The sequence below is a fragment of the Fringilla coelebs genome (assembly GCF_963513975.1).
Source record: "Fringilla coelebs genome assembly, chromosome: 8".
NCBI classification, from domain to species: Eukaryota; Metazoa; Chordata; class Aves; order Passeriformes; family Fringillidae; genus Fringilla; species Fringilla coelebs.
The window spans coordinates 33,729,268-33,752,471 of record NC_140066.1 but is presented as its reverse complement, the minus strand read 5'-3'; the positions used below and the strand labels follow the sequence as shown (position 1 = coordinate 33,752,471).

Here is a 23,204-nt window from a genome sequence, read left to right as displayed (position 1 = left end):
AGAAACTCTCACCCACATTTTCAGTTGTGAGTGGTTTGTGTTGTTAGTAGAAATTACTTTTCCCATGGAGATTTCTGATGTACGTATTTGAAACTTAATTTAAAGAAAATTTCCATCCCTGCAGCGTGATGGGCTGTGCGGTCCATGCCCTCCCTGTGCCTGTCTTGTGAACCCCATGATACACCAGGAAGGTGGCAGCTCAAAAGGAGATGGACAAGAGCCAGGCCAGCCTGTGGAGGAGCTTCTGTGCCAGCCCACCCCCCTGACCACTGCACATCCCACCCTGGGACGTGGGGGCTGCTGGGCATGGGGTGCAAAGCTCCCTTGGGGTGTGGGGCAGCGAGCCAGGAGAGCCCTGCTTCTGGGACTGCTCTGTGCATCACCATTTCTAGTAATTTTCTGAGCTACTTCTTGCTAGGGCATGGACTCAGTGGTCTTAAAGGTCTTTCCAACCTAGTGATTCTATGATTTAGTGTCTTTCAGGAAGGCCCCCAGTGCAGGGTAGAGCTGTAGCACTGGCTGAGGGCCCCGTGCAGTCATTTGTGATGCTGTAGTTTATTGCAATGATTATTGTCTGTACTGTTCAGGGAAAAATTGCACTTTGCCCTTGCTCTGGATCTGCATAGCTCCATCTTCCTGCTGTGCTGGGAGGTGTCCCACTGCTGCTCTGAGGGACCTGCTCAGCTTCTCCTGCCCTCTCTGAGGCAGCCAGGTCAGCCTCAGCATTACCACTCCACATTCCCCCTGTCTTGTGCTGTGCCTGAGTCTTGAAGCCCCTCAGTAACCCCTGGACTCCCCTCCAGACCTTGGTTAGAGGTGGGGGGAGGCTCCAGGTGCCCGCAGAGGGTGTGGAGTGCAGAGCACAAAGGCTGTACCATCCCTTCTCCTCCTGGAGACTCCAAATTTATCCAACTTGTGGACATATCCCTGCATGCCTGGGGAATCTACTGCACCATGCAGGAGCCTGGGCTCATGCCCCTGCCTGTGAGGTGAGTGGCTTTTAAGCAATTTAGTTTTTTAGGGTGTATCTTAACATCTCTGTCACCAGCTGTGCTGGTTGCTTCTCTCTGTTCTGTACCACCACGCTGTTCTCTGTATTTAGCACTTTGCTGGTCTCAGTCACTTACAGAGCACTGCTTTTCCTGTTTCCTTCCCAATTACTGCCAGAAATATTGCATGGCATAGGGTGGCAGTGTAGTTTCTGCTGCAGCCAGTGTCACCAGTTACCTGCAGGTCTGTTTGAGGGTTATCAGTAGCTGCCATCCACTCTGTGCACTTTAATGAGGTGTTTTATACCAGTGCTCCCTTTCACCTGCACAAAGGCTTCAGGTGAGGGGAGAGCTCTTTGCTTGGTGTTGTAATTGTGATTCCTGACTCCCTGACCTTGCACTGAAACCAGAGCCTTGCTGGGCTTGAGGTCTCACCCACCACATTCACCAGGCTGGCTTGTGCCTGTCCTCAGGGACCATCTGTGCTGATGGCTCAGGGGACTTTTTGGGCATGATCTTATAAAATTGAAGGTGTAAATTTATTTGGAGCCGTTGTTTAAGAAGGATCTATATTTAGTGCCTGCTGTTTAATATCATCCCAGGTTACTCCTGACAAATGTGACTGTGTTGTTTTCCTTCTGCTCAGGACAGTAATGTTTACATTGTCTATTTCTTCTTTTTCTGCATCCTGAAGAATGATTCCACCCTTCTTTCTGTTGTTGTCAGTGAGACTTCTTATAGTCCTTAATATCTATAAAATCCCCTGTAACTTGTTTTCTAACAGAGCCTGCTGTTTAACTAGCAGTCTCATTCATTTAAGGTGCTGGCCTTATTTTAGGCCCTTCATAATGATTTACAAATTCCAGGATTCATTAATCCCTTTGCTCATTAGGGTTGCAAGCTGATACATGTTTTTTCCATGTGATGAAGGTGGACATTTTTGCTGCCCTATTTGTCCTGGGCAATCATTCATGTTTGTGCACTGACAAAATACCTGGCATGGTTCCCTTCCTGGCAGCTTTGGAGCAGGGGTGGGATGCAGCATTTGGGTCAGTTCTCCTCGGGATGCTGTTTCAGGAGTGGCCTTTGTGGTTCACACCACGCTGGTGCTGGGGCCAACCCATCTGTCCTTTGGGCTTCCCCTTTCTGTGGCACAAGGGAATCTGTTTCTCTCCTGATTTTCACCAGTGGTGTGAGAGGAAGAGGGATACTTGGAGACTATCCAGAGATGGAACCTATAGGGTGGAAAATGCAGATTTTAAATTTATTTCCCCCCTTTATTACTGCCTATTCATGCTGTCATAACCGAGCTCGAGGAGTGAAGGACAGAACTGTGCTCCTGCCAGCCCAAACAAAACCAGGGGCTGTTTGCATTTCCACTTACTTTTTAAAAATTTCCTCACCTACAAAATGGGCTGCAAAATCTGGGCTTTTACAGCTGCCAAACTACAGTGGAGCTCATCCTGCCCTGCTCCATGGGAATCAGGGGCACCTCTGGAGACAAAGCATCCCAGTTTTGGGAAAATTGTCCTCTGTGGGCATTACTTCTCCAGCTGGGCAGTCCCCTGGTGGGTGCCTTGCTGTGGGGCAGGGGTACCTCGGGCTTGCTGGAGCTGTTCCCCATGGGAAGCATCTCGCTGCTGGCCCTCAGAGACCCCTGTTGGAGCCAAACCTGCAGAAGGTTTGGGCTCTACGTGCTGCTGACACCTCTCAGGAGCCCTGAGTGTGTTACAGCAACAGATTCCGTATTATTCCAGCCTCGCAAGCGTCTCCCTGGATATTAAAAACACCAGCTAAAAGCCAAGTCCAAGCTCTCCATGAATGACTCTGTGGAAATGCTGTCGGGCACGTTTCAGTGCTGCTTTGGCTTTGATTTAGGCAGGTAAACACCGTGAGTGGGTGTTTGCTTTGACTTCTCCCTCGTAGCCAAAGACTTCCTTTGAGGGCAGGCGAAGCCTCCAGTGCTGTTCCCCATCACAGCAGCAGCCCAGTCTGCCTGTGGCTGGGTGTTGGCAGTGCCTCCCCTGCATGCCTGGGCCTCGTGCTGCCCAGCAGCAGTGGGATCCCCCAGTTTCAGGATCAGGGGTGTCCCCTGCCCAGGGCTCTGCCCAGGGTCAGAGCCTGGTTCCTCCATCTGGATGCCACACAGTCATCCCAGTTGGGATGATGCTGCAGGATGACATCCTTGGCTGGCATCTCCTCCTGCTTGTCCCACACCCTTCTGCTCTGTTCCCCTTGTAGCTGCCCAAAATCACCTCCAGGATGGCTCTGGCATCAGAGATAACCTTGGCTACGTGGTGGGTGGTTGCAGGGGGAGGCAGGGTGGGTGCAGCCTGTCCTCTCCTTGCCCTGCTGCACCAAGAAGAGCCCCCCCTGTGCTCATCACACATTCCCCCATCTCCACCAGAGCCATCACACCTGGCTCCTTGGCAGCCCCTGCACGTAGGAACCATCTTCAGGTAGCAGATTGTTGTGTATTTAATGAACCCGAGGAAAACAAGCAGGCGAAGGCTGCGGGGCGAGGCGAGTTTGCTCTCCAGTCTGCCAAATTCCCCCTTGTTCAGACAACCCACAGATGTTTGGCTGCTTAAAGAGATTTATGGAAGATGCAGGGCTTGGAAATTTATGGGGGCACAGAAGTGGCAGTGTGGGCAAAGATTTCCTGGCCCTGGAGGGCTCCTTCCCTCCCTGCCCTGGGCCTTCCCCTGGCTGGTGTTGGTGGCAACGGGTGGACAAACAGCAGGAAAAGTGTGTTTTGGTCACTAGGAGAATTAATAAAGGCTCCAGGTTCGTCTTTCAGGAGCCCAGGAGCTCTTTGAAAGCCATTTCTCAGCTGAGGAATGAACCCCCAGAGCCTGCCCAAGAGCCAAAGTACTTTGGTCCAATGCAAACAATGTGGGGTGTGCAGGTGACAGCAGGCACGTGTGTCACCCTGTGTGGGCACAGGGCCCGTCCACTGAAAGCATCTGAAATTCTTTTTATACTGCCTGCTGAGTTCAGGGAGGTAATTTCAATTTTTGGAAGGTTCTAAGTGATCATTTTGTTTGGCTTCACATGAGGGTTCTGCAGTTTTAAAGTATTTATCCATAAAGGGGAGGTGGTAGAAGATAGCATGGAGTCTGGCAGCTGATCCATACATCCAGGATTTTCCTGCTTTAGATCCAGGCATGTCCATAAGGGCTGTCAGCCTCTACCTGTTTGCCATCTCAGCCTCGCAGAAGGCAGAAATCTGACTTACAAGCAGCATCCAAATTGGCTCTGACAGCGATGGTGGTGCTGTGGGTCTTGGCAAGTGTTCCCCAATTACCCAGTGAGATGTCCCAGCTCCTGCTCCTGCTTCATCTGGGTGGGTTTTTAGTGGTCACTGCTGAGCAGCAGTGTGGCAGTCAGTGCTGCAGCACTGAACTTGCTTTGCATCTCCAGGATTTGCTTCTCACAGGGACCCTGAGAGCTCTGGAGCCAGCAAAGAAGCCTGGGCTGGCTGAGAATTCCCCTAAATGAGGGTGGGCAGGCCCTGGCACAGGGTGCCCAGAGGAGCTGAAGCTGCCCCTGCATCCCTGGAAGTGTCCAAGGCCAGGCTGGACAGGGCTTGGAGCAGCCTGGGCACATGGAAATTGTCCCTGCCCATGGCAGGGGTTTGGAATGAGATGAGATGGGATTTAAGGTCCCTTCCAAGCCAAGCCATTCAGTGATTGTAACCCTGAGAACATTGTTACGTGCCTGTGAGCAGATGGAGGTTGTTTCACAGAGACAGGTACTCTGAGGGGTTCGTGTGCTATTTGAAGTTGTTTATGCTGGGAAATGAGTCAGTAAAAGCAGTGTGGTGGGGCTTCAGCTCAGACATCCCAGGCTGTATATGGGAAAAGAATATAAGGAAGGAACAAGAATTGGTTTTTTGTGTCTGTTTACTAGAGCAGCATGCTCTGAGCAGTAATTAAAAGTAAACCCAGACCGTGCTGCCTCGTTCAGCATCCCTAGTTGTTGAGATTAAGCAGCCAAAGCAATTCTCAATTCAGCAATTCCTCAGCTTTTGGGAGCGTGGCCAACACTCACAGTGTCTCACAGACCACTGCAAATTCTTGTAATAAATCTCACAGCTGGGGAGGCAGGGGAAACCCACAGAAAGGTGAGATGGTTTGTTGGACCAGCAGGCTGGACCGCTGCTGCTGCTTCAGCTGCTCTTCTCCAGGGACAACCCTCCAAGGGACAATGCTTCCATGGAAATACTACTCAAAGGTAGAAGCAGTCCCCTAACGAGTGGAATAAGCAAAGATTACAGGTTTGCTCCAAGAAAATGTGCAATTTCTGTGGTCACTGGGCCTGGGATCAGCTGTAGGCTCTGTCTGCCCACACTTCCAGGGATGGGGCAGCCACAACTTCTCTGGGTAACCTGTGCTACAGCCTCACCACCCTCACAGGGAAGAATTTTTGTTAATATCTAATCCAAGCCTACTCTCTTTCAGTTTGAAGCCTGTCCTGCTGCTTCCCAGGGATCCTGGCTTGCACCTCTCTCTTGCTGGTCGCTGTTTTGCGATGACTAATTTTGCTTTCTTCTTTTCCTTTTCAGTTGCCAGGGAGGAAAAGGCAAAGTCACTGCCTGCACCATTTCCTTCAAGCTAAAGATGTTGAGACAAAGCACCTCTGCCCCTGCCCTGTCCTTTCAGTCCTTCTGCTGCTGGTGTGCCCAGGACTCACTCCCCTGCCACTCCTATGCCCTAAGAGCACGGGGGCAATAAACCTTTTACCCAAGTAGATGGTGTGTAATTTTCCTTAATTCCTTATTCCTTTTCTTGTGAGTGCTTGCCTGCAGTTGAGGCTCAACCCAAGCACGTAGATCTGGGCTTGAGCTTGGACTTCAGGCTCTCCCTGGAGATTTGGGGTGTTTGGATGTGTGGTTTGGGGCTTGGAGGGCAGGGGACCCTCTGCCTCGTGTGACTTTAATGTCAGGCTGAGGCAGTGCCCAGGCACGTGGAGCAGGGGATGGGTTGAAATAAGAGTTTTGTTTGCTTGGTAATTCATTTATGGCTGTGGCAGGACCCTGGTGTGGCTGTGGTTCCTGGAAGTGAGGATTATCTCAGGCTCCATCCGTGGTGGCTGCACGTGGCAGTTTTGGTTCCTAAGGTGGCCCCATGGGATGGGTGCTGTCCTGGGAGACCTCAGGCTGCTTCTGGCTATGGATTTCCTAGCATGGCTGTAGATGTTGGCTCCATCCAGGTGAGCTCTGGGCTGTGTTCCTGTGCTGTTGCTCACAGGCACTGAGGTGATTGTGGCTCCCGAGGCTGTGCAGACCTGTGGAGCCATGCTCACCCCAACACTGCTTCCCCCTTTGCTGTCTTATGTGCAGGCAAGTCCTTTACTTGCTAATTAGTGCTGAAAGTGGGTCCTTGCCTTGTTAGCCCTGGAGAAGTCTAGTCTGGGGGCAAGCAGGAGGCAGAGGAAGATATTTCCTTGCTCCTTTTCTTTGGCTGGTGGTCTCTGAGTACCTGGAGCATGGGGCAGCGCAAGATTTTGCCAGGCAGTTGGGCAGGAGTGGAGCACTGTGTGAGAGCCATGGTGTCCTGGATGGTGTTTGCCCTTCCAGGACCCTGTGGAGCAGTTGGAACTGACTGCAGGCTCAGGGTGACATGGGCAGGGCTGCTGCCTTTCTCCTCCCAAGGCTGGGCATCCTGGGCCAGCTCTTTGCTCTTGTCAGAGTCCCAGGGGACAATCCTGAAGCAGCTGCCTCCCTGGAAATTTCATCCTTTGAAAGTCATGTGTGCTGACTCATGATCCTGTTTGCTCAGGACTAGTCCATGGGGCATTTCCAGAGTGTAGATTTCTTCTTGGGCCCTGAATGGCATCTTTCACATTTATTGGAGGTTTTTACCCCATAAATAAACTCAATATTCTCTAATGGCATAGACTCAAGCGAGGGGAACAAACTGCCCAGAGCTGAGCCTGCCCAGCCCTGTTGCAGAAGACAAAATATTGCCTGAGTGAGGAAATAAACCCAGACTGAGCTACATGCAAATGAGAGACTTAATGGATTTTTTCCAAATTCATAACACAATAAATCAAGAAATTGAAGAAGTACTCCTTGGTGTTGTCCAAAGCCCTGAGGGTGAGACAGGCTGTGCCATGAGGAGATTCAGTGTAGCCCAAATCACTTCTAAGAAGTGGAAGGATGAGGAGAGAGGCATGATTTTTATTTTGGGTGAATATTGCTGTGTTATGCTTGCAGAAAACCTTAAACCCCACAATTTTCAATTACAGTCACCAGCTTTGTCTCTTTCCCCAAATTCTTTGTAGCCCCTGTAGGGTTTGGGAGGGGATGACCAACTGTGCTGTGCCTGGTCTGACTGCACAGAGAAATCAAGGTGTGCATAGTGGAGGGAATTTCTGTGTCACTGGTGAGAGTGGGATGGTGGTGAGGCCCTAGAATCATGCTCAGAGTTTGGCCCAGAGGGAAATGGATTGGTAGAAAATTTTTAAAATTTGACAGAAGGTTTACATAGTGGGTATTTGTATGTAAACTTTGAGATAAGAAATGTTGACTTTGAGTTACTATAGAATAGGAGAAACATTAAGAGAAAAATTGAACTAAAAACAGGTTTCAAAGGATGGCTTTGTAAATAAGATTGGATACTTAAGAGAAATATAACTATTAAAATTGGATTGTAGTAGGACTTACATTTACTTGTAGTAAGAGTATATTTATAGTGTATTGTAATTAGAAAATAGCTTCTGATTGTGATGGTGTGAATTGTAGCATCTGTATTGTCTCACCCTTATCATGAGACTGGAAATGGAATAGAGTTTTTAAAACACCTCTCAGTTGCCCCACCTCTGGGTCAGAAAAGAGCAGAAAATCTGACAGGATTAGCTTTGGTTCTTCAGACACATGGGTCTAACCTGCATTGAATAAACCCCAGAAATCTCAGAGGCTCCTTGCTCAGCCATTTTCTTCAAGCACAGCACAGGGAACGGTGCTGGGGCAGGGCTAGGGAGTGGGGTCCTGCTTGGGTCATGGCTTCTTCACTTTGATCAGCATTAAAAATTCAGCAGGGGCAGGTGATTTATATTCTGAGAGAATTCTCACTGTTCTGCTTGTGAGGTGTATCAGTATGCAAACCACAGCTCCAGCTCCTCGTTCCCTGTGCCCTTTCCACTGTAAATAGGTTTTATGTCAGTGTGTGTGGCTGGAGATGGATTATTGAGCTGGACAGGGGTTGAATGTTTTCTGTGCAGAGGGGTGGTGATCCCACAGCAAGTGGAAATCTGTGTGATGCTGGTCCTCAGTCTTCACAAGGAGTATTTCTGGGGGTCAGACCATGGAATCATGGAGTTGGTAGGGTTGGAAAACATCTCTGAGATCATGGGGTCCAACTGTTTCCCCAGCACAGGCAAGGCCACCACTAACCCACGTCCCCAAGTGCCACATCCACAGGGCTTTTAAATCCCTCCAGGGATGGGGACTCCAGGCTTGGTAACCCTTTCTGTGGGGAAGTTTTTCATCATTTGCATGGGGGTGTGATACTGATCACTGCTCAGGCTCCCTCCAGCCGTGGCAGAGCGTCTGGCAGACAGTTTGCTGAATCTTGAGGTCTTTTCCATGCAGCTCCGTGTAGCAGGTGAGCAGGGCATGGCTCTGAGTGGTGCTTGGAGCCTGCTGTGTTAACACAGTCATGTGTGAGACCCTCCTGCAGGGAAGGGCTGTTTATCCCCCATGAGCAGCTCTAAGGCTGTGCTTGTGCCTTGTAAGGAGCATGTTTGCTCCCTAGAATTTATCTTTCAAGCCTGTGGATGAGAGTTGGATCATTGCACTTAATTTTTTTCCAAGCCAAGCACTCCCTAGGTGTGATACTCTCTAGAAAGCAGCTCTGAGAGAAACCTCTTCCCACCTCTGCCACTGCAAAGATCACGTGAGGCTTCTGCTTGGTCTGTGTTTTGAACCATGTAAAAAGCAGGGCTTGCTAAAATTCGGGGATTTCTGTGCACTAGAGTTTCTTGGGGGCTTTTCATAAAGCTCAGGAGATTGTGTCAATCCCAGTGGCTGTGGCTCGAGTCTAAACTTAACCTTGACATCATGATGAAGATAGTTCCTTTATCTGATTGCAAATGAGGAAATACATTTCTTAAAGTAATTAATGGTCCCTGCAGAATATCTTTTTATTAGCATGTGTTTGTGTGTGAAAGCATGCAGTCTATAAATACACAGTGGTTTCCTCCTCAGCATCAATAGGGTCCATCCTGGCCCTGCAGTTTGTGTCCCATGGCACTTGTTTGCATGGAGAGGATGTGACAGGGCAGGACCGTGCGTCAGGAGCCCTGGGAGGCAGGATGGGGAGCCAGAGATCACATTTCACTGGAAAGTTTCCCTTTTTATTGCAGTTTCTCCATGGGGATGGTTCCAAAACCCAGCCAAGCAGTGGTTGAAGTTGCTGATACCTGCAAGTGCGCCTCGGCCCCGACATTGGGGGTGGTGGTGGCTGCCAGCTTGGCAGCAGTTTGCTGTGTTGCCTGTCATTAGGGCTGTGTTAATTGCAGGGCTTGCAGAGGAGCAGGGAGGTGTGATGGTGTGTGCTGCATCCTGGCCAGGGCAGGGAGCCTCTGCCTGTACTTGCTGCTGCTCCTGCCTGGGTGTGTACCCGAGTCTGCTGCTGCAGCATTAACCATCACCTCAGGGAAGGGCAATTATTCCTGAAGAAATCATACCTGGTGAATGTGCCTAGCTGCTTTCATGCTGCTCTGAACCCTTGTTTGATCTTTGTGCCAAAGGTGCCCCAGTGTCCTCCCAGCACGGAGTTTGTCACTGCAGCCAGCACTCCTGGCTGTGTCAGGGTCAGGGACAGCTGAGATTGTGATAGATGGAAATCACAGTCACAGAATGGTGTGGTTCAAATGCACCTTAAAGACCATCTCGTTCCACTCCCTGCCATGGATAAGTTCCACTGTCCCAGGCTGCTCCAAGCCCTGTCCAACCTGGCCTTGGACACTTCCAGGGATCCAGGGGCAGCCACAGCTTTTCCGGCCACCCTGTGCCAGGGCCTCAGCAACTTCACAGCCAAGAATTCCTTCCCAGTATCCCATCTAACCCTGCTCACAAATTATGTGTCATTTTGACACTCTGAAATGTTTACTTTTCTATCTGACAGTTTTCACTTGGTCACTGGGCTGCCCAGAGGTTTATGATGAAGTTACCAGTAAACTGTAAATTATGATTCCATTGATATCCCACAAAAGCTGGAGACTGGACCAGGCACCCTTGGGAACAGTAAATCTTTGGAAAATGTATTGATTCCCAATCTTGGCTTTGCACTCTGGATGAACTTTGTCCTCATAAAATAATAGAAGGTGATTTTTCTTTACCAGCCAGCTGGCCTTTAAATGAGCTACTCTTAACACCACTGCAAGCTCTAATCCAAGTAAACATGGACAGGATGATTCAGGAGCTGGGGAGAGCAGCCATATCAGTTCAGAATAAGGGTTAATACTTAGTGGAATATTTTCATCTATCATCCTTAAACATCACAATTGGCTTTGACTGGATGGTGCAAGATCAGTGTTTGGTGCTCTTTGGATTGTGCAAATGGTGAGTTTGGTTGTTTGCATTAACAACCAAAGCAGCAAAAGAGAGAAACAGGATTAGGGGAGTGATTTGGGGAAAACGCTGATTTCGGTAATCAGATTTCAGTTGCAATCTGTCTGCTTTACAAGGGAATAAATCTGCTGGGGAGGATGCCAGGGGCTGAGGCAGGGCTTATGGTCAGGGCTGTTAAGAGCTGGCTTGCAGTTTTGGTTTCAAGAGCCTCCTTGTTGTCTAGCCTTAGCTTTTCTTTGCTAAAACTACCTAAGGAATAGGTGGAGATCAAGAGGCATGGTGTGGCCCTTAGGGTGTCAGGGCAAGGAGCTGTCCTCCCTCCTTGCAGGCAGCTCTTTGCCTCGTGTTTTTCCCTAAGGGGCTCTTCACAGATTGGGAATCATGGAGTGACTGGGTGGGATAGGTGCATCCAGGGGATTTCACAGCCATAATGATGCTGGAGAGGCTTTTTCTGCTGGACATCTGCTCCCAGCTGGTCTGGGGGCAAAGGGTTTCTGTGAGATCAACCCTGGAGCTCTAATGAGCTCTTCTTTCAATGTCTTTTGTATCTTCAGTATGGGGAATGCCTGTCCCCTCTTCAAATGGAGAATTCAGAGGAAACTTTATTAATTTTGCTGAAATACTTGTGTCCCTGTGGATGACCTTGTATACCTTGTGTGCTTCCAACAGCTCCTGTGAGTGCCCCATCCTGTGCTGGTGAGGAGCAGAGGGACACCCACAACATTTAAGATCCTAAAATAAACACACCCCTCAAGCAAGCACCATCAGGGTGTTTTTTGGGCAGTGCTTGCCCCTTGCCCAGTGCATCCACCCCCCTAATGCTGTTCCTCTCTCTCTCTTTGTGCAGGGAGCTTTCCCCACCCCGAGGCTGTCCCTGCACATCCCCTGAGGAGCTGGCAGGGCCCAGCCTCTCCTGGGGGATCATGGACTGAAAGAGGAGCTTTGCCAGCCCCCAGCTGCCAGCACCCTTTGCCTGGACCCTGATGGACTCCGAGGCAGGACTGCATTACCATGGTGATGATCTTAACCAAAACTCGGGAAAACAAAGGTGCTGACTCTGTAACATGCAGGACTGAGCTGGTAAGCTTTGTGAAATCTCTGTTCAGAACTGTTTCACTGCCGAGAACTTTGCTGTAGCTTTGTAATAAGGGTTTTCTTTCCTGCAGGGATGGATCTTTAGGTGGTTTGCAGCGCTGATTTCTACAAAGCTGCATTAATATCCAAGGAGCAGGTGATTAGTAAGTGATTGGAGTGCTGTGGCTTTTGCATATGTGGATTTCAGTAAGCACCAAAGAGGATAAACAGCACAAAAAAAAATCAAATCAATGCTGTGAATAACACAGGTGAGAAGTTGATTCACCGACAGCAAGCAGGTGCTCATCATTAATAGGAGGATGAGCAAGTGGGAAGCAGGATTAAGTGGGAGATGGTGAAGGGCAGTGCTGTGGTATCTAATTTCTCTGGGAGCCTGGAGAGGTGCAAATCCACCATGCTGAATGAGCAGGCAACAACAAAAAAAAAACAAGTGAGGGGTGGCAAACAAATGGAAGGATGCTTTGAGGGCTGAGTGTACCTGTGGTAGGGGACACACAGCTGGAGGCAGGGTCAGAGCAAATGAGGAGGAGGTACAGGGTGATGGGGAGCCATCAGAGCAAGGCTGGTTGTGGCCATTTGCCCCCCTGTTCTCCTGGAGAGATGGGCAGGGTCTGGGAAGAAACTGGACCAAAGGCTCTGAGAGTCTCAGATAAGGGCGTGCAGGAACACAGCAGGAAGCATCTGGCAGGATGAGCCATAAATGGGCATTCTGAACATAAAAGAAAGAGAAATGCCTGAGTTTGCTGAGGATGACAGCCTGTCCAGCTGGGCTCCCAGGCAGACAGCACACTGTGCTGGGGTGAAGGCAAACTGCCCTGGCAGTGAAAGGCAGAGGAGAAGGTGAGCAAGCCAGAGGCAGTGGAAAATACTGCCTTAAAAGGGTGAAATTTGGGAAGGGTATTGATACATTAAAAAAATACCCTTGCTGTAGTGTTAGCTCCTGCTGGGAAGGCAGCATCTCCCATGGCTGCTGCTCAGGGTGGGAAGGGGGAATGCCAGCTGTGCCCTGGGAAGTGTGTGGGGCAGGTGAAGGGGAGCTGGCTGCAGAGAGGCAGATGAGAGTCATTTCTTCTACTCCTCAGAGAAGGGCTGGGTGCTCGGGGTGTCTGGTGGGAGAGATGCAGAGCTGCAACACAAAACTTTGCCCTCGTGTGTTTGCCCAGTGCTTCCCCAGCTCTGGGACTGGGTCAGGAGTGCAGGGACAGTCCTGGGTACACAAGGGGAATTGCTGGGTTGCCTGGATTGTTAAACTGGGGCAGCCAAGACAAGAAGGCTGATCCACTGAAGAAAGCAACAGTTTTTCTGTTGACTTCATGGGGAAGGCCAAAAAGTGAAACCCAAAGGAAATAAATGTCTGAGCGCTGGGGCAGTGTCTCCTGCCAAGAGCCAGTGGGCTCCTTTGGTTCAGCTCCCAATCTGGTATGAAAATTCTTACAAAATGGTAATTATACTCGATATGGGACATATGTCAGGCTCCTCTCCCTCCTGCCTTGCAGACAGTGTCTGCTCTCTGGGGCTGGCACACAGATGTGCACTGGCACAGCCCCTGCCTTCTCCGCTCCACTTTGGCTGCACCTTGGAGACAGCTGCCTGTCCTCTCTGCCTCCTGATTAATTCTGCTGATGGATGATCATAAGGTGGGGCTTGACAGATGGAGATGATATCCTCACTTCACCTGGAAAAGTGGCACATGCCCCAGAGGCAACTGACCCTTATTTACCTTCTCCACATCTACACCCTGTAGTTGTTTAATGCTTCCCTACCCCTCTATACTCAGTATTTCCAGCATATGAAGTGGGAGCCTTTATTGGATTGCTCAGGTGCCATCATTTGGTACATTATTGTTGTTATTTTTATTATTATTGTTGTTGTCCTCGTGATGCACTGGAGATGCTGGCACAGAGAAACTGTGGCTGCTCCATCCCTGGAAGTGTCCAAGGCCAGGTTGGATGGGGCTTGGAGCAACCTGGACACATGGAAGGGAACCCTGCCCAGGTGGAACTGGATGTCTTTAAGGTCCTTTCCAACCCAAACCATTGTGAGATTCCATAGTTATGTGAGCAGGCAACGTGTAAAACGTGGATCAGGAGGGGAGGTGTGAGTGCAGTGGCCTAATGCCAGATAAAACACAATTATGGCAGTGCAGATGAACGTGGGGGCTGTGCTGGTGCTTCCCTCAGATGATGTAAAGCCCCAGTCAGATGGGATGGTGTTGCCAGGATAGACACTTCAGAAGCCAGAATATGGATATTTTTAGGGATAATAAAGGAACAATTAGTATGAAAGTGTGTTTTTGCAGGCATAGCTGAAATGGCATGCAGCTGTGGATAACATATTGATTTATTATATGTGAACCCTTCCATGCTCATTTTTAGAAGTCTGATGGTGTCTCTTACGCTGTCAAGAGGAAAATTCTTGAGGAAAAAAAAAAAAAAAAGAGTGTGAAAAGCAACCAGGATTATTTTGTACCCGTGCAGTGGCATTTCCCCCTATTTTTAGTGCAAATCAGCACAATCTGAGTGCAGACTCCCCAGAAGTGCTGAGGTGAGGATACCTTGCCTTAGAAACACATTATATGCTTGAAAAAGCTAAATAGCTGCTTTGTACCTAGGTGGGGAGGCCTTAATGGGCTTGGATGAGGTTCAAGATACCACTTTTGCTCCTTTCTTGCCCAATCCAGGATTACCACTGAATTGCAGCTCCCATTTTAGTTTCTCCAGAGTTTTGGGACCTCACTGCAGCTCTTCCCTGAGGTAAGAGCTGGCTGCAGGACCCTTGATCTGCAAGCTGAGGCCTTGAAAAGGACTCTGCACAGAGTTTAATTAAAGTTGATTTCCTTGAGGAGAGGTGGCTGGGTCTGTGCCCTGGTCCCTGCTGGAACAGGGCCATGGAAGGCTTTGCCCAGGCTGGAGGCAGGCTGGTGTTTGGTGCCCAGCTGGAGTCTGTGAGAAGTGAATAGTTTTTCTGGTTGTTTGCAGCCCACTCCAAAGATGAGTCAAGGACCTACCCTCTTCTCCTGTGGCGTGATGGGTAAGTACAGAAACTTCTCTCTGTGTTTCCTCCACCTCTGCTCCCACTTCTCACAGTGATGGGTGGGAAGATGTCCTGACTTTTGGATGTCTCCAAAACCACTCCCCTGCAGCCCACCCACCACACCTGTGCCACTCTCCTCCCCAGAGGTACTTCTTGTGCCCTGTTGCCATTGCTGAGTGAATCTCTTATCTCCTTTCCCCTCCCCTTTGATACATCTCCTTATTTTCAGAGCTACTCTTACAGCTGAGATGATAAACATTTGGGGTCTGAGGTTGTGTTTGAGCATCCAGCCCAAGACTGTGGTTCTTGACTCTTTTCATGATGCAAGCAATAAATAACAGCATTATCACTGAGATCTTCTACCACCTGGCACAAAGTGGTTGGACAGGCCTCAAACAATAAGGAAAATATTTTTATTTTGCTGTTGTCAGGGACCATGGTATAATATGTTTTTTACCTTTTATGTCAGAGCTTGCTATCAGTTTTTTATGCTGAACAGCCACCAAAATGGATGGAGGATTGGTGCCTTGGCTGATGATCCTGAAACACTGATAGTGCCAGAGGATGTGCTGCTGTGCTGTTCTCTTTGGCCTTCCTAGCAGGGAGCCAATCACTGGGCCAGGCCTCAAAACCCAATTAAAATTGTAGGTCAAGTTTGAGCCAAGCTCCTTGCTGTGAGAGCCAGTCCTCCACAGACAAAGAGGCTGCCCCTGTTCCTCATGGACACAGCTCTCATTAGTGTTAATGAGAGCTCATGCACTGACAGGAGATGTCCCCCAAGCTCTCTGATAGCTCCAGCCATTGGCAGTCTGGGGAGATGGACAGCATTTGTGGGGTTTTTCAGATGAAAATCAAAGTCAAGAAGAGATAGAGAAAGCCCCTTCCCTCTCCCCTGCCTTTCAAACATGAATGAGGAACAAAGAACCCAAATCAGATGGTTTTGTCTTGCACTGTGGCACTGGCAGGCTCTTCAGCAGATACAGAGTCTCTGCCTAATTGAGGAGCAGCCTGTCTTTAAGAGCTTTTACAGAGCCTTCTGCCAAATTATCCTCCTTCTGAGGGAACTGAATGTCACCTCCTTGACCTCAGCTTGCCCTGCTGTGGTCCCTGTCATGCCCAGTCAAGAGGAGCCCATCCTCCCCTCGTGTGAAGGAATTGCTTGGCTTGGGTTTCATTTTCGTTATCTTCCCTGAGAGTTCTTCTTGATGTCCCCAAATGCAGGCCACAATCACAGACTAATCCAGGATGAGAACTTGATTGATTTTTAAAGTAAGTTACTGTTGAAATGCAAAACTTGGGGAATATTTTAGTTCAAAGGGCCATGTCCCTATTGGTGGAAAGCACTGAGATAAATAAACACAGAGAAGTTTGGACTGGTAGCACAGACATGAGGCAAAGACTCACAGTCCTCCCTATGTAGGAAGTTTGGAGGGAAGTTGGCTGATTTTTTTTTGGGGTTTTAGACAAAAGAGAATCTTAGAAAATAATCTGTCTGATACCTTTGGGGCAAGGGCAGCTTTGGGCAGCAAGGCAGTTTATTTCTGGACCCTGTGGCCATGGGGCAGCAGGGGAGAAGGAAGCTCAGCTTCTGCCAGGAAGAGCATCATCCAAACCCTGGAGCTTTCCTTGTAAGGTACTAAACTGCAAGAATCTGGAAATGGATTATAGATTGTAACCAAACTCAGTATATTGAGTAAACATTCTTAAAGACTTGATATATTGGATGATGCATGGTTAGGTCCAATTCTCAGGGTGACCTAAATAATCTTTTGGCTTTTAGATTTGTGAGAAATATTTCTGCCAGTGAAATGATAATATTACTAAAAAGATTGGGTTTTATCTCTTTATAGCCCTTTGCTTGGAGGAAGATTAAAGGTGAAATACCTAAAACTATAAATTCAACAACCACTGCTTTCCCTTCTCCTTGATGGGTCCTTGAAACACCCAGGAGTGTAAGAATTGTCCTGTTGATAGATAGTTTGCTGGTTTGCTTTTTTTCTCTCCTTTTTTTCTCTTTTCCTTCCTCAGCAGTCTCCGTGGCAGGTCCCCAGTGAAAATATCTGTGCTAGAAAAAGGTGGCATATTGGAAAATTGTGGCATTAGGGTGGTGAGGGCCTGGCACAGGCTGCCCAGAGCAGCTGTGGATGCCCTATCCCTGGAAATGTTCAAAATCAGGTTGGATGGGGCTTGGAGCAACTTGGGATAGTGGAAGGTGTCCCTGCCCATGTCCTTTGCTATCCACCCAAAGACAGAAAATTCCAGTACAGAAAGTCAAAAGTAATAGAACCCTAGAATGGTTTGAATTGGAAGGGACATTAAAGATGATCTCACTCCACCTCTGGCCATGGCAGGGACACCTTCCACTGTCCCAGGCTGCTCCAAGTCCTGTCCAACCTGACCCAGTAAGAGAAGCTCAGTAGGTGTGTGCTGACAGCCATGATCTCCTGTCTTCTGTGTAAGCAAGAAATTATCTCTGAGGAAAGCTGCAGGCAGGGCTTTATTGAGGCAGGGACAAGGTGCTTGCACATGCAGGATCCCAGTCCTGGCCCTGGTTGTAAAAGGCAGGTGGAGGAGGAGGAGGAGGATGGCTTTGAGCCACTGGGGACAGAACCTCATCCTCTGGGAAGTGCTCTTTTCAAAGCAGCCATCATTTCCATTTTCCCTTGGAGGGCTCTCAGAGTTTGTCCTCCTAGGGTGCTGCAGCAGAGCAGGGTGAGGGATGGGGCACTCAGGTCAGTTTGTTTGTCCTTTGGCACCCTCACATCACTTGGTTTGGCAGCACCATCTCACCTTTGGCATGATAGCTTGGCAGCACCATCGTACCGAGCGTGCCAGGGCAGGGCTGCAGCCTTGGGCTCACTGTTGCACAGCTCTTTCTTGGAAGTGGCTTTTCACCACCCTTGGGTGACAGAGGAGAGCCAAGAAACCAGGAGAAGAGCCAGTTCATGGAATCATGAAGGTTGGAAAAGACCTCCAAGATCATCAAGTCCAACCTTGAAGCCCTTCATGGGGGTCATGGCCCTTGAAAGCCTCCTGAAAGCACCTGCCAGGCTTGCATGCCTCCTCTTTCTGAACCAGGGCTTTCTGGAATTTTGGGGTTTTCTTGGAAAGGCCATCAGTGTAGAGCATCTTGGTGCACTTTCAAACACAGCCACCCTGCAGAGAGAAAAAGCTGTTGGAGGAATTGTGGTGAGGTGTAGCTGGAGCAGGCACACCTCTCCAGAGGATCCCACTGAAGAGCTGGGCATGTTTCACTGTTGGGGTTGGGGATTTCCCTCCCCACACAGGCTGTTGGCACAAGGAGCCCACAGCCCACAGGTGTGTTTAATCTCCAGAGCAGATTTTGGGGCTGTTGTTTTCATTTCCCGTTGAAGCACAGCTCTGCCCATCGTATTTTGATCTTATTTCTGCACTAGGAAAGCTCCCTGGCACTGCCATCAGCTAATTAAAACCATTAAATGTGTCCCACACTTAGAAATTATCTCCTGAATGTAAACAGGGGGCAGTGGAAAATTCAGGCTGCCTTTTCCCCTGTGAACGGGGACTGTGAGACCAAAATTCCACTTGAACAACACGGCAAAAAAAAAGGGAATTGGATGTGCACCTGTGCCCAGACAAATGTTTGGGTTAGGTTCCAAACAGAATTTATCTGCCAAAAAGGATAAGAAAAATTGATTGAAACCTCTAATTGCTTTACAAGTTGCCATAATAAATTATGTATTAATGTAAATTATTTCATGGGAAAAGAACGTAGAGGAAACTTGAGCAGAAGGATCATGCATTATGTATAAAAAGGAACTGTAAAAATATTATAGCAGCACATTTGTGTCGCTGTAGTTAAAGTTGTGTCAGCGTTTTGGTTTTACACCCTTCTCTGTGGTTACGAGTGGCCATTAAAATTTACTCTGTGTCACCAGAGGGGCACAGCAGTCATTGAAAAAGCCCAGGGCCATCGCTGAGCTGCCTGATGTGCCCATGGGCTGCTCCTGCAAAACCTGGAGCTCAGCCTTTGGAAAGCTGGTTGGGATGCTCTGAGGGTGGATCCCGTTCTCTGTGGGGCAGTGCAGAGTTCTCAAGGATGGGGGACAACACCCATGTCCCCAATTTTGGCATGTGACTCCGGTCCACGAGCACCACGAGGGTTTGTTCGATGCGGTGAAGGTTTTGTGAGAGAACAGCTGGGTTTTGTTGAGGTGTCAATGTTTATTTTTGCACTTTTAAGTCAAAATCCACAAGTAAGGAGCTGTTTCATCCAGGAACACTAACAGCCAAGAAGGACCTGTTTAAGCAGGGCAAGAGCCCCTCAGGCTGCACTTACAGCATGCTCTGGTTGTCCCTTTGTTCTTCAATAGCCAAATGAGAGTTTTCCAGCCAGGCAGCTCACTTGCAGACCAAGGGCTCTCATGGTGGGTTTTATCCTGGAACAAATTGCTGCCTCAGGGTAAACCAGGCTGAGGTTTGTAGTTTAAGAAAATTAATACATGTTTAACTGAGGCAGAATTAATGGCTCCAGTGCAATTATCGTTATCAACGTGTGCAGGATGGGGCTCTTAGTCTTTAAAAACTGAGCAGAAAACCAGCTGCTTTTCCTCAATAAGGCTTTCCAGAGTTCTTTAATTATACCCTCGGCCCTTAGACTACTCCATTTTCAATTTTTTTCAGGGCAACCTGCTTCCTACTTGCACTGAAAACCCATTTTCTGGGCTATCTGATATTTTGGGACTGGTCAGTGATGGCTGGGGACTCGAAGGGGCCAGGTTGTGCCAGCTCACATTGTGCAAGGAGAAAAGTAAATAACCCCAAGCTGGGGCTGGGGATAGTGGTGCTTGTACCATTTTCTTTGCCAGGTTTGGAAGATTTATAGCTGTTTGTGCTGAAGCAGGGGTGAAAGAGGAAGGTGTCCCGTATCCTCCTCACCAAGGCCTTTTGTACAGTCTCCGGCCAGAGGATCGTGGCAGCTTGCCATGAAAAATCGGCTTCTATTTCTGTTTCTTTTGTCTGCTGACCTGACCCAAGAAATCTCTCTGCTGGCAGCATAGTACAGAGGAAAAATAATAAAGATCTAAACATAGATGGAGTTGTCTAGAGCAGATTTCTCACTTTTCATTGTGTTTAGTAAAATGAGGAGAGCAACAGTTGAAATGCTGTGCGGTTATTGAGGGCAGAGCCAGGCTGTTTGTGGCTGGAGCTGTTATGGAGCAGCTGGAGAAGGGAGAAATGGGAAAATCGGCCAAGAGTGGTGCAAGGGGCCCCAAATCTGACCTCCTGACTTGAAACCTTAGTCAGAAGTGTTCTGCACTGTTGCATCTTCCCTACCAGGCTGGTACCCGCAGCTGCGGGCTGGGCGTGGCTTTTAATTCATCCTTCGGTTGCCTGAGTGGAAATACCCAAAAAGCCCCCCAAAATATTGCCTGGTTTAGATACAATCATGTGAAACTTGGCAGCGACAGTTCTCCAGCACGGCTGGGCTCTGTGTGCAGCAGCCAACGACAAAAACAGGCACAGGGGAGAGGCTGTTGGCTGATGACTTTTTTCCACTGCAGCAGCTGGCGGGGTTGTCCTGCCATGGTTTTCCTGCTGAGTGTTGAAGGTGTCTCTGCAGAGAGCCCCGTCCTTTGCAGGGCAGCCCAGCCCTGAGGGTGCTTTCCTTTCTTCTTTTGCTGTCAGTGGGATGTGTGTGGGAATGAGATCATCCTCCTTAATCCTCTCTTCCACCATGGCTGTCCATGGGAAGCTGGGGAAAGGTCTGGAGAGCAAGTCTGATAAAAACAGCTGAGGGGGCTCAGCCTGGAGAAAAGGAGGCTCTCACTCTGCACCCTGACAGGAGGGTGCAGCCAGGTGGGGAATCTCCTTCCAGGCAAAAAAAAGTAATAAAACAAGAGGAAACTGCCTGAAGTTGCACCAAGGGAGGTTTAGATTGGATTTTAGGGAAAATTTCTTTATGGAAAGGGCTGTCCAGCCCTGGGCAGTGGTGGAGTCCCCATTCCTGGAGGGATTTAAAAGCCATGTGGACGTGACTCTTGGGGAGATGGGTTAGTGGTGGCCTTGAGCCCATTGGACTCAATGATCCTAGAAGGCTTTTCCAACCTCAGCGATTCTGTGATTCCATGTTTTTTAAATTCAGCTGTAAATTCAGGCAATTGTCAGTTGTGGAGCCCAGGACAAACCACACAGAGCTGAGACATGATTTAGCACAGAGATAACCAATAGCCACAACATTTTACATCCTTAGCTAGTGCAACCTGGAATATTCAGAGGCATGTTTTTATCTTCTTCTAGCAGTTTTGCTCCTGCTGGGACTGTCACTTTGTCTCTCTTTCCATCTACACCACACAACCCACTCTGCTGGCAGTTCAGGAAACCATATTCCAAGAGTTAATTAATTTGTACTGGAAAACGTCCCATATGCTACTCTTTTTGTTTATGGACGTAGAAAGCGAGTCGCAGAATTAATTAACGCTAATGCCTGTGCGTGTGTGTTGTTTTTTTTTTTTTTCCCCTTTATTTTCTCCTTTCTGAACCAGAAAATGACAGATGGAGAGATCTCAGCAGGAAATGTCCACTCCAGCTCGAGCAGCCGGGCGCCAGCATCTGGGACTGCCTGTCGGACAAGGGCGAGGAGGGCTCGCGCTGGCCCAGGGACACGGCCGGCACCTGCTCCGTCACCAACCTGATCAAGGAGCTGAGCCTCAGCGACCCCCACGGCCACCCCTCCGCCCCTCCCAGCAAGCGCCAGTGCCGCTCCCTGTCCTTCTCGGATGAGATGTCGGGCTGCGGGCCCTCGTGGAGGCCCCTGGGCTCCAAGGTGTGGACGCCGGTGGAGAAGAGGCGCTGCTACAGCGGCGGCAGCGTGCAGCGCTACTCCAACGGCTTCGCCACCATGCAGAGGAGCTCCAGCTTCAGCCTGCCCGCCCGCTCCAACCCGCTCTGCGGCGGGCAGCCCAGGAGATCGGCTGCTGGGGGGCACGGGGGAGACAGGGTGGACATTCAGAGGTCCCTGTCCTGCTCGCACGAGCGCTTCTCGTGCTCGGAGTACGGCGCGCCCTCGGCCTGCAGCACGCCCGCCTCCACGCCCGAGCTGGGCCGCCGCGCCGCCGGCCTGGCCCGCAGCCGCTCCCAGCCCTGCGTCCTCAACGACAAAAAGGTGGGGATCAAGCGGAGGAGGCCGGAGGAGGTCCAGGAGGAGCGGCCCTCGCTGGACCTCGCCAAGATGACCCAGGTAAGAGGCAGAGGGGCCGTCCCTGCGAGGGGCTCAGATGTTTTCTGCTTTGCTCGAGAGCCTTCAGTGTCCTCCAGGGTGGGTGGGTGGGTGGCACGAAGAGTGATGTGGTGTTCTGGGGAATAACCCCTTCCCTCCTGACTGGGTTTCTTTGGCAAATTCATGCGTTTCTCTTCCACGCTGGTTTTTGCACGCCGAGTGCACCATGTTGTCATTTCCTCATGGCACGGGTTTTGAGCAGGAATATGTTAAACACCACGTTTTTGAGTTCAGGGGAGAGGAGCCTTGGGCCTGCCGTAGTGAGATGAAGGCAGCACCCCAAGGCCCCTCACCCTGGCTCCGTCAGGTGCCAAATTCTTACTGCTACAGGCTTTACTCGCTCTTAGGCTCTGTAATTTTCCACTCTAGAGATGTTATCACGTTTCATTTTCAGTTGCAAACACAGAGCACAGCCTCCCTCTTCGATCTGCAGCGGAGAGCCAGATAACAGACTGAAGCACAAATCAGGGAGGATTTTGCTCCTTGGTCCTCTCCCTGCTGGACCAAGTGACTGGACATTAGCAAGAGACAGAGCAAGAGGCTGCATTGAAGGACAATGTTTCCCTTCCACAGCAATAAGATTTCCTGCAGTTTTATGATTTGACGTTTCCTACATCAATACTTTACAGTCACAAAGTCAATGACACCATCAGCTCAGTGTAGAAGGGAGATAATGGGGGGTGTGAAAGCCCCAGGGCTCTCGTTGTGGGAGCAGGGGTGCCCTGGCCACCTCCCAGGGTGGGCTGTCACTGTCTGCTGGCCTTAAAAATTCCCCCATGGTTTTAGTTCCATGTGGTCACCTGCTGTGCTTCATCCCACAGTCACGTGTGTTGGGTGTGTTTGCCCTAAAGATTTTTGTAGTGCTGGGGCCAGCAAAGCCTGTGTGGTGCAAGGCATCCCCTTGTTGTCTGCAGGGAAACTGCTGGGAAAAATTCACCATATGGGTGAGATCCAACACTGTGTGTGCATTTTCCCCTTACAAGAACATGATATTTTATGGTGTTCTGTGCTTGGCAGTGCAGAGGCTGTTTGATGGAGCGCAGTGGTATTGGAGGAAGAGGTCATCTTTTCCTCCTCTATAGGAGCTTGGAGGATAAAAAGGGTGAAGGAGTCACATATTTGGGTGAGATCAGGCAAAAAACATGAGGATTGCTCTTGTCTTTTCATAAATCGCAGCAACAACATTTATTATGCCAAGCTTATTTTATTAGATAATAGGCTGGATGGACAGTCAAAACCATGTACATGG

General features: G+C 49.5%; 1 protein-coding gene across 1 annotated transcript in view; it reads left to right on the top strand.

Moving 5' to 3' along the window:
- The window catches only part of FAM53B (family with sequence similarity 53 member B), a 45,273-nt gene that overhangs the window by 5,622 nt on the left and 16,447 nt on the right, over positions 1-23,204 (top strand). The window contains exons 2-4 of the mRNA XM_084210654.1: positions 11,417-11,649; positions 14,643-14,694; positions 21,222-21,916. Of these exons, the coding sequence (XP_084066780.1) occupies positions 11,581-11,649; positions 14,643-14,694; positions 21,222-21,916 (816 nt within the window). The 5' untranslated portion in view covers positions 11,417-11,580. The remainder of the gene's footprint in view (positions 1-11,416; positions 11,650-14,642; positions 14,695-21,221; positions 21,917-23,204) is intronic.